This window comes from Brachionichthys hirsutus, chromosome 13, assembly GCF_040956055.1.
Source record: "Brachionichthys hirsutus isolate HB-005 chromosome 13, CSIRO-AGI_Bhir_v1, whole genome shotgun sequence".
Classification (NCBI taxonomy): domain Eukaryota; kingdom Metazoa; phylum Chordata; class Actinopteri; order Lophiiformes; family Brachionichthyidae; genus Brachionichthys; species Brachionichthys hirsutus.
In genome coordinates, this window is record NC_090909.1 from 838246 (window position 1) to 849622 (window position 11377).

Below are 11377 nucleotides of genomic sequence, written 5' to 3' on the forward strand. Positions count from 1 at the left end.
GGGGTTAGAACGTCCGGCCAGAATGTGTTGTGGTGAAAGAGCCCAGCTTTGTGTATGTCCCTTATAATCATCTGCATTAAAAACACATTTCATCATTCATTTAAATGGCATACAAGTTGATTTCGTTTTTCATAGAGGCTCAAAGTACTCATTTAAATTGCCCCACAGCGCCACCTGCTGTTGTGGAGGGCAAAGTACCCCCGAGTACATTCTGATTGCTGTACGAGAAGGTGAAGCCCCCCATTGCAGGAGATCAATATCTTCAGAGGTATGTTAGCTTTACGAACTAAAAGCTCCGCCGTTGTTTCTGCTGCAAGTCGGGTAATTTTGCACCAAAAGACATGAAAGATTTAAGCAATAATAAAAGCCAACTTAAAAACAGCTGGCCCGCCGGACGGCTATTGATTCGTCTCAGCAGATGATCAGCAAGGAATTATACCACGGCACAAACGCACTATTGATTGGACGGAACAAGGTGGCCCGTTAAAGAGGTTAACCGGGAGAGGAGAATCTCTCTATGTCCAAATATCGTCACACTAGAAGACGATCTAGATTTTACAGACCGTCTTTATATTACAACATCAATTTGTGTTGCGCCTCGTCCTCCCAGCGTCCTGCATCAAAAGCAAAGACGCAAACCTGCAGAGGCTTCACTGGGATTTCAATCATTGATGCGACACCTTTCAACTATGCAAATATTGACGCAGGACAAAATGAATTGCTTCCTCGAGTAACCGAGGCTTTGACACGGGGAAACACAAAGTGATGTTGTTTGGTTCATTGAGGAAGTGAACAGGTGAGTCTGTGATTAATTGGATGTATAAATGACTCCACTGCCTCCCTCTGGCACTGCGAGGAAGCACATACCTCACAAACAGGGGGAGGAGGAGGAGGAGGAGGAGGACCGCCGACACCACCCTTGGCTTTTCATAGGCCTGAATCCCTCCCTGTACGTTACTCTCTCAAATGTACACCCAGTTGATTCACCAGACAAGATCAGAGCGAGGATCTAATGCAGACGTTGAGCTCTGATGTTAGGGTGAGGTCACAAGTCACATGGCGCGGACTCCGCTCCGCCCGTTTGGAGGTAACCGTGCCTCTTTATCGGAAGATGAGCAGTCGGCTTCGTGGTAAACTGAGAAGGGAAAGTGATCGCGTGTCGGCGCTGCCTGCCTTCGCAGGGTCATCTGATTTGTGATAATGTGGTGGAAGGTTCAGTCTATCCAAAGCATGACTCACGGTACCAGGGCGGTGCCGGGGCGGTGCCGGGGCGGTGCCGGGGCGCCATGACGCGAACCAGATATCAGATGAAGCGAGGAGGAAAAAGCAACCCACCTCAAATGTGCAGAGACGATGACTCAACGGGTCGGACATACGATCCGAACACAAAGACGATTTAAACAAAGTTGTTTCTCTCCAGACAAAACTCCTCCCCTCTCCATCCATCTCTCCGTTTCACCTCCTCTAATCCAGCACCTCCCATGCCCCCCCTCCTCCCCCCTTCCATAATGACATTTGGTGCTGTAAAGAGCCATGATGGGGCCGTTAAGTGCTGGGAGGGAGGCGGTTGTCACGGTTACCTGATGCATCACGGTGCCGGACCATCTGCCACGCAAAAGCCAGCTCATCGCTCGCTGCTGTAATTACAGACACCCCCAGCAGACGGTGAGGCCTGGCACCCCCCAGGACAGGAGGCGCGTGTGTGTGTGTGTGAGTGTGTGTGTGTGTGTGTGTGTGTGTGTGTGTGTCGGCATGTCCTGATCGGACGGGGGGCAGCATTTTTTTTTTAATAGATCTACGAACACAAGCCGTCCTGTTGCCGTTCTTTTGTGATTCGACTCATCTCAGATGATCTCCGGGGGAAACATCCCTCGTGATCGGCGGCTAACCGGGTGATGCTAATAAAACCGGCATCATGTGACTGGACCCTTCGCTGTCGCCGCGCCGCGCTGACCAAGGCAAGGAACTTCTACCGCCGTTGTACAAAAAAAAAAAAAAAAGCAATTAAAAACCACATTTGGTTTAAATTGCTCAGTGATCTCATTACGCCAAAGCCCTGCAGACAGAAGTCTGCTTTTAATGAGGTAAAATTAACAGCATTAGCATCGCCTTCTCTCTGCCTTCTCACATTTTTCCTCCACCGGGCACGTCTTGTTTGGAATGTCTGTGGAAAATAAATATGTGTATTTGGAGTTATTATCTCTCTCTAATTTACCGTAATGAAAATGCTAGCCCGTACCAGTGGATGAGCCATTTTAATTCGACCATCGAACGCAGGCCTGCATATTAATGACCTCATTTGCATAAATCATGCCACTCCGCTCGGGATTCCAATTAAACCCTTGAGTAATTGCTCGGCTGACCCGTTAAATAGAATCCTTTAAGTGGTTCAACAGGCCACCAAAGCCTGTTGACACGCAAACACACACACACACACACACACACACACAAACACAGCCTGAATAAAATTAATAAGAAGAAAAATATCTACTAATTTGAAATGTGAACGTCCTCTGGGACGGAATACGAAGTGAAAGGTCTAACTCGCTCAGCCAAAATTCAGTATCAGAGAGAGACGCTTCGTCAAGCAGGATAATGATATCAGTGTCACCGGCGGGGGGGGGGGGGGCTTCGCTACGACGATCAGCGTTTGGCTTGCAGTGCAGAATAACACAATGCAAAGCTTTAAAAGCTGGTTTATGCAAATTACGCCGACTTAAACTCCGATTCTCCTCCGCAAAATAAAGATGATGTGAACGACTCAATTAAAAGCGAACAAGCACACGCACGCACACGCACACACACACACACACACTCCTGAGTGGCGGCGTGTCCTCGTAAACCCAGGTGCCCCCGAGGTTTAATGGCCTCCGGTTCAGAGGCTTCATTTAGGACCGACCAATCAGCTTCCACGTCGACGCGACAGTTTAAGCTCTCATCTGCTGGCCTGACTGGGTTTCAGCTGTTAGCCGTTAGCAGTAGCGCCAAAGTGCTGGAGGCTAGCGGTTAGCCTCGAGCTTGACCTTTTGACCTCTGTCTTCGGGTACCCGAAGTAAAACCCGTGGCAGTTTCAAAGTACTGTTAACATTTAAATGAAGAATTACCTGAAAAGAAGAATGAAGAAAAAAGAGAGAGGAATGTCTGATTTTGGATTTTGCCCTGAAGAACAATCTTCAGACTGAACATCTTCCCTCTCTGAGTTATCGCCGCATAAAAGAGCACGAATTCTGTCACGACAACGGCGGCGGCGCCTCGGGGCCCTTTTAGGCTGCGCTCGTTTCGTTCCCGTCTCGCGGCTCTGCGGGTTCGCTTTCATCCGACTGTGCGTCGCCATGGCAGCGGTCATCGGTCCGCACGTCTGACGTCATCCCAAAGTGAGTCATCGTGACTTCCTCTCCTCTCTGCTCTATTAACGCTGTGATGTCATGCTGTGCTACAGTATGACATCATCAAATTACATTTCCTTCATTTCATCACCCGAAGCCGGTCTGAAACGCAGCATCCGGCATCATTTAAAAATCAGATCGGATGAGCGTACGTACAGGAGGGACGGATCATTCAACACATTGATCGACCTCAGATATCGACGAATCCCCGGTTGCTCCGCCGAGGGAAAACTGCTGGATGGATTTTGATGAAAACAACAATCTGAAGATCGGTCTTGGTCCAATTTAGATCCCATTAAATTTCGAGAGCCATCCAGATACCCGTCTGGACACACACACAAATCTGGTACACACACAATTCAGTCCTATGGTTTGAGTGTGATTTATAATGTGGGCTAGTTAACGTTCACATGATTCATTCATTCACTTTCTGAATAGAGCAGTAACGATTTCGTAGCTGTAGTTTATAGTTTCATTCATATATTTAGCATCTGCTAAAACAAATATCCATATTCAACACGTAGAAGCCCAGAGCTCATTCTCTTCTACGTTGCTTTTTATTGTTATATTTAATCGTTTTGCTGTCTGGTGATTGTAGAGTTTTATATTCACTTTAAATTTTAATGATGCTTTATAAGAATCTTTTAAAAGTAGCCCCAGAACACATGCAAAGATTTATTTATAGCTGGGAAAAACAACGAAAGCATCTTGTGTGCTAAAAATAGGCCGACTGGATTTATACTGACAGGATATGACATCACTGCGGGCAACCGTTGCATTTGCACGGATAGCAATCTGCAATCGGGACTAGCCGGGACGCTAAGGAGGCGAATGACACGCCCACAGAAATGCCAAGTCACGCGTGTATTCACCCGTGCACAGGCGCGCAACCTCACACGGAAGAGCGGATCCTGGTTCCTGCGGGACGGCGTTCCCGCCGGGAGAGGCAGCGGCTGAAGGAATCCGTGTTTCAACTGCCTCACAAAACAAGTAAACTATGATAACAGTCAGGAAACAACTTAATTACTGCTCACTGTTTGCTCCACTCTAATTAAAGCCTTTACAAAAGAGCAGCGGTAATACACCAAGTGTCATGGGAGACGACTTAATTAGGCGCACGCACACACACACACGCACGCACACACACACACACAAACACACACACGCACGCACACACACACTCACACACACACACGCACACACACACACACACGCACACACACACACACACACACACTCAGACACTGGTGAGAAAACTGTCATTCTGCAATTAGCACCAGCAAAGAAACCCTCTATTAGCGTTTCATTTCCGCGCCATCACAGGCCAGCGCCGCCTGACCCGTACGGCCCGTACAATCATTTCCACAGCTAGTTAAAGGCCAGGGCAATATTTTAGCGTAATCTCCTCCGGTAATTACCGCCTTACGTCTCCATCAGTGGGGCTAACGAGTGGGCTAACGAGGGGGCTAACGAGTGGGCTAACGAGGGGGCTAACGAGTGGGCTAACGGCTACGGCTACCAGGGCCGGTCTAGCTAGGTGCGAATACGTTTACACACAGAGCGCTTGCATTTGTTAGCACAGAGCTAGCCATCCGGTCCAGCTCTTCGCTTTATAAACCCTCCAGGTGCACGTCCGGGGTTGAAGAAGCCGGCCCCCCCCCTCAGGGAACTCGGGGCATCTCATCCATTCTGGCTCCAATAATCCCAAATCTCTTTTCTCTACAATCAAACACTCGACTTTTATTATATTATTATCTTTGATTTGAAAGGAGGCCGTTTAAATCTCAAAGTGTTTTGGTTTTTTTTTGTCTGCGTGTTTGATTTGACTTTCACATGAACGGGACTTTGTTGTTGCCCGGCAACCAAACTGCCTGCATGAACCACCTCATTAAGGATCTTCACATGTGTCCATAAATATCCCAGGACATGTTGGAACATTCTGGACGGGTTCCAAACCGATAAAAAGTGGACCGCTGGGTTTAATAACGCCGAAATGCTAGCTGCTAGCCGACTGGGGGTGCGTGGGGGGGGGCACTCCCACAGCACCCCATTGGTTGAAAATGATTCTGTTTCGTACTGATGTCACGGATATTTATTTATTATATTTAGCATATTAAACCTAATAACACCGTCGCCTTCTATGACCTGAACGTTCGCCAATGGTCACACGTCGCGCCTGGAAGCCCCCCCCCCCCCAGGAATAACACTCCTCCTCCACCGGAGGTCGTTAGGAAGCCCATTACACGCTTCCACCAGAAGGAACAGACCGCAGCTTATATTAAAAATACCGTACAGAACATTTTACGACTTTAATAGAGCACAATGTGCATTTTTAATGGTGAAAAACTCTCCCTGGCAACACGCGGGGCTCACATAAAAGTCCTACCGCGGCTAATCCGACCTCGCAGGTCTTCCGTGACCTTTCCTTCGCTGCCAAGTCATCACAAACGGAGACGGGGACGGTTCCGAGCCTCGACTCCGGGTCGGACGCTCACCGTTCTAGCGGCCGACACACAGCGAGCATCCACAGGGTGCTCGATTCATTAAAAACCAGAATGCAAAGGGCCGGGTTTATTTTCATCATCACAGCCAAACACTCTCCAGATGGCCTCCGAAACGGAGCGCTCGCACGCCGATGGTCGCTCGCCACATTTCTGGACGCTTTAGCGTCTACGACGTACGAATCAGAACCATCCGAACACAACGAGGCACCGTTCTTTCCTCGGCTCCTGATGGGAGGAGTCAGCGCCGGTCCGTTCCTGCTGGTTTCTCTACACTATATTAGCGTAATTTGGGCCCAATCAGGAATAGTGGAATATCGATTCGTCTGGGCTTTGGGAAGACTCCTGAGCCGCTACCTCCGCGACCCATCGGCCCACTTCCACTACCTATTCATATCCGGAGGAGGAGGAGGAGGAGGAGGAAGAGGAGGAGGAGTGTGTGGGATCGATGGCGTGCCGGGATGCCATTACAGCTCAGGCGGCTCGATAGCCGGGCAGCCACGACTTCAAAAGCGAAGTGTGGGAGGAGAAATAACGGAAGGTAATTATCCGGGCCCTGCTAGCGACCACCGAGGTAATCTGGAAAGAGGAGGAGGAGGAGGAGGAGGAGGAAGGGCGGAGGAGGAGGAGGAGGCGTTCAGGATGTCTGTCCACCTCAACCCGCTGCACTCAAAGACAAAACGTTTCCTTAATCCCATTACCGAAGGTTAGCACAAGCTAGCACATTTACAGGCAGCGCAAGCTAGGAAGGCAAAAACATGAATAAAAAGGTGATGATCACCGTGGATCATAACCGAGCGCGTCACGCCGGCGCCGCAGCGGGATCCACCTGGCCAGGTGAGACGCCACCTGCTGTTCACCGACCAACACGGTAAATAAAAAACGGAGATGAGCGAGAAGCCGTTCGGACGCCGGCGGGTCGTCGTCCCAAAGTCACGGGCGTCGCCGAAGCGCCGCTCCGACCGGTTCAGGAAGGAACGGAACGCAAGCAGCGCCGTCAACACGCCATCACACCGGCGCTGCAGAGAGCAGTTATAAAAAGCACGCCGTCGGCTCACTTCCGCTTCCGGGGGTTAACGGGTTAAAGGTCAATCTGCACCAATTAGCACAAATCAGCGCCGCGGACGATTCGCCAAAGCTAACTGCTGAATAATGAGCGCAATCTGACGACATCAAAGCCGAGGACGCCGCCAGAAACGACCCCCGAGGAGGTCACGAGGGCGGGCGGGGTCACGGCGAGGTCAGAGCAGAGGGTGGACGTCTCCTCTTCCGTACCCGGAGACTCTTTATCACAACAACAATAAAGCAAGCGTGATGTCACCGCTGTGAGCTCAACAGGAAACCTCTGGTCGCCGAACGCCGGCGCCGCGCCTTAAAACAGCTCAAGCATTTATCGGAGCGGCCAGCAGCAGTCCAGTCATCCGGCGAATATCGGTTCTGTTGACTCCGCCTCTATCTCGTCTCGGGCTGATTGACGGAAAGAGGTTGCTGCCGCCGCCGAGCGTGATGGACGAGCGGCGGCGAGCAGGAGCCTCCACGTTTGAGAAGCGGCGCTCACTTATGTGGGCGGGGCAATTCATTTTTCTCAGCTTTCTTCGGACGCATCAAGCCACGCCCACACTCGCAGCTCATCAGCCGGACGCCGCCTCTTACTTTTCTGTCGTCCATCCGGCTCGCCGGCCGCACATCCTCGGTGGAAGGCCCGTCGCCGCTATCATGCTCGTTCTGCTGATTGGCTCCTGAAAGAGGGCGGGGCTCCGGCTGCTGGACGCCACCTTGGACCGCCATCCGCCCGTGCAGCGCCTTGAGAAGGAAGACGGTGGAAAACGCATGAATTATGTCTCTGCTCGCCCTGACCTTTGACCTGAAATCCACCTGCTACAGCGACCAGTACCTCTATTGATCCTGAGGGAGTATAAAGAACTAAAGTGTTGTTGTTGTTGTTGTTGTTGTTGTTTCATGTCCCTGAACAAAGAGCGGGGACAAACGAAGTCAAGAGAAATAACTTCCCGTGAAGGACGACCCAAAGTCTCCGTGAAACCGGAAGCTGGCTGCCGTTAAGCGCCGCCATGATTCATTCTGGAGGATCAATAAATGATGACGTCAGCCGGCTGCCTCATAAAGCCCCGCCCTGAAGGACTTCTACTCCACCGGACTCCAGAACGAGGCGCAACGCAGGTGAGGGCACTTGTCGGACACAGTGACGTAAGGCAAGCTATGACGTCACGCTAGCGGTGTTTTATCATCGCTCCGTCTGCACTGACTTGTGTGACAGTTGTTTAACCATCAATCAAAGTTAGCTCCTCTTTCTGGTCGCACGTGCCACCGGATAAGAATGAAAACTACATTTACCGTCGGTTCACTTATAAACGTCACGAACAAGGCGTGGTCTGTGCTGAAAGGACGCGAACGACGCCGACGTACCTTCACGTGTCTCTTGGAGTCACGTCAAGCGGAAGATGCGGGAGTGGAACTTGTTTCACATCTCTGTCGCTGCTGTGACGTAGCAGCGCGCGGCAGTCCAGGGCAGAGCGGCGCGGCGCGGCGTGCGGCAGTCCAGGGCAGAGCGGCGCGGCGCAGCGCGGCGTGGCGCGCGGCAGTCCAGGGCAGAGCGGCGCGGCGTGCGGCCGTTGTTTGAGTTGTATGAAAAGTAATTCCGTTAAAAAATAAACGGAGAGAGACTCTCCGGTTCCCACCGAGGAGGCAGCGCGCGGTGTCAACACTGAGCGAGCCGCCGCCGCCGCCGCCGCTGCCGCGTCCCCGAGAGCCGTCATCAAACAAACCCGCGCCTCCCACTGACGCCTCGCGCGTACAACGAGCGCGTGCCAAGAACGCTGCCTTCAGGGACTCTCCGAACGAACCGACCTCCTAGAGAAGAGACGCTGAGGATGGATGACTTACGCGGGTAATCTTTTTCAAGATAAAATATAGGAAGCGAAATATTTATTAATCTTTACAATTCACCAGAACGTTCTAATTTACGTCGGGTTTAATCAACTTCAGATGCTAAAACCGCGTTTAAATACGAGTAGCATGAATTAGCATGTTTGTTTTTGTTTAGCTAGCCATAATGAGAAAATTAGCACGCATAAAAATTCTATGCGTTGCTGTTTACAGAAAATGATAACAATGTCACGGTTATTCGGGAACAGCATCGAGGTAAAAATGAGTTTAAAAAAACCAACATTTACGGTAAAGCAATAAAAGTTTGAGTTAAAAAAAAAAGAAACTAGTGTCAAACTCGTACAATTAAACGGTCTTATTTCCTACGGTCCGTGAAAGCTCCGCCCTTTCGGTGCGAAGGAAGTGCGATTTTCCCGTTGATGTTTATAATGGTGACGTGTTCTGTTCGTCATCATATCATTTATCTATTTTTAATGTGTGACTCACGGATAATTTCCCAACAACATAATAATAATAATGAAGAACTGTCTCTTCATTTGTGATATATATTTTAAATTTACTGTAACTTTTATGTTTAATTCTATATTCATTTAAATGTTAAGGACTCAGCAGAGACTTATTTTACCTGAACGGCCGGTAAGTCTCCAGTTTGACCACAAGGTGGCAACACAAACCTAAAAAACACTGAAAGGAGCGACTTGACGTCTATGAAAGTCAGCTTGTGTTTATGCAGGTGTACTTGTACCCACCAAAATACTATCTTTCAGATGTGAAACGCCCCCTTTGTTCTCCTGTGTGTAAATGTTGTATTATTATTATTTGTCTGTGCAATCTTAAAACTGTAGATATTCTTCCAGCCTTGTGACGCGTCATTTTGCTTCCGGCCCGTCGCACCGTCTCCACCGCCATCCCGTTAGGATCCCATTAGAGGCGGGCCCGCGTTAGGCCGGGCAGGTGGGTGCGCCGGGCGAACAGGTGGAGACTTGAGGCCGTGCGCGCTCCGGGCCGTGCGCGCTCCGGGCCTCCACGCGCGTCCAGGCGGCCATGCGTCCCTCTGCTGCAGCCAGAAGGGACGCGCGCAGTCAGGCGCGTCGGCGGCCCCAGCCGGTGCCGGCCGATGTTTTCCGGTCGTTGTTGTTGTTGTTGTTGTTGTTGTTGTTGTGCATCGACCGTAAGTGTTTTGCTGCGGTGGGGGCAGCCAGTGGGGGCAGCCAGTGGGACGAGGAGCCAGGGGGGGGTGAAGGATGGAGAGACAATCATTGGCTGGGAGGACGCGCACAGACGGCCTGTTGGTTTCCACGGCGATCCACGGGGGCTTCAATTACAGCAATGCAAGCTGGGGGTCCGAATCATGCAGCGGCACTGACGGGAAGCTTATTATCGGGGGGGGGGGGGGCACCGTAAACTGCCGGGACCTCAGAACCGGGTCGAACGTTCTCCGGACGTCGTTCCGTGCAGGCGCAGAGGACGCCCACTAGGGGGCAGCTTGAGACCTTGGATGGAACGCGTGAGCAGCCCCCCCCCCCCCCACACACACACACACACACACACACACTTTAAATCTAAAGCTCAAAACATTTCCCATGTCACCCCCCCCCCTTAGTAAATCACGCGCCGTCGAGGTTTTATTATAATATCCTATTTATTTATACTTCCAGAGGCGAGATCAACACCTGTCCATCAGGAGGAGGATGAGGAGGAGAGAGGAGGTCGTCCGTTGCCGTGGCGCGCCCCACCCCTGGGGGGGGGGGGGGACCCTTCAACCGACCACTAAAAGCCAAGAGTCACCATGAACTGAGCGTTTTGCAGGCTGACGCGAGATGTAAGTAATTCCGTGTTCCGTGTTTCTGCGTATATAAATATATAAACGGAGGTGTGAGGAGCATGTGGGGACGGCAGACAGGAAAAGCTGCAGCCATGGAGTCTGCTGTTCGCACGCGGAGCGTTGGACGGGAACCGCGTTTCGTGCTCTGCCCTCGCTGCCAGTCCATCCGTCACGTGGGAATAGATGTCACATCTGCCGCTTCGCCGCGTCCGTGTGTCTCGCCCCGGAGCGAACGGCGGCCCAGCGTTTAGTCTGTCGACCCTGTGAGGTGGCGTTGGAGGCCCGTGGCTGCGGGGTCACGCAGCATGTGGGCCGGCCCGGCCTGATTGGAGGAACCTTCCTGCGTGACCTCCGGAGGTTATTGACTTAAGAAACGTCTTCAATCTGTGCTCCTCGCCGCTGAATCATAGCTGTCAAAAATCCCATGACTCAAACCCCGCCCACTGCCAGCGTGATTGACAGCTGAGGCAAAGTTCAAACACCACGCTCCAAATCATCATCATCATCATCATCATCATCATCATCATCATCAAAACGCAGGCTCTGCGAGAGGAAACGATCTCCTCTGAGTCACCGACGGGCCCTCGAGGAATATTAGTCACTCGTTCATTTGTGTCCTGATTTATGAACTGATCAGTCGACGAATACATGCAATAATCAACATCTGAAGCTCGGCTAAACGACAGATTCAAAGCGTCAGATTCATCTTATTATAAATGAAAGTTCCCATCATGCATCTCCAGGACAAAAGCTCGTCGCGT

At 51.1% G+C, this 11377-nt stretch overlaps 1 protein-coding gene across 1 annotated transcript in view; it reads right to left on the reverse strand.

Moving 5' to 3' along the window:
* Positions 1-7675, reverse strand: part of LOC137903366 (RNA-binding motif, single-stranded-interacting protein 3-like) — a 57046-nt gene extending 49371 nt beyond the window's left edge. The window contains exon 1 of the mRNA XM_068747519.1: positions 7541-7675. Coding sequence (XP_068603620.1) covers positions 7541-7675 — 135 coding nt within the window. The remainder of the gene's footprint in view (positions 1-7540) is intronic.
* Positions 7676-11377: the final 3702 nt, after the last annotated feature.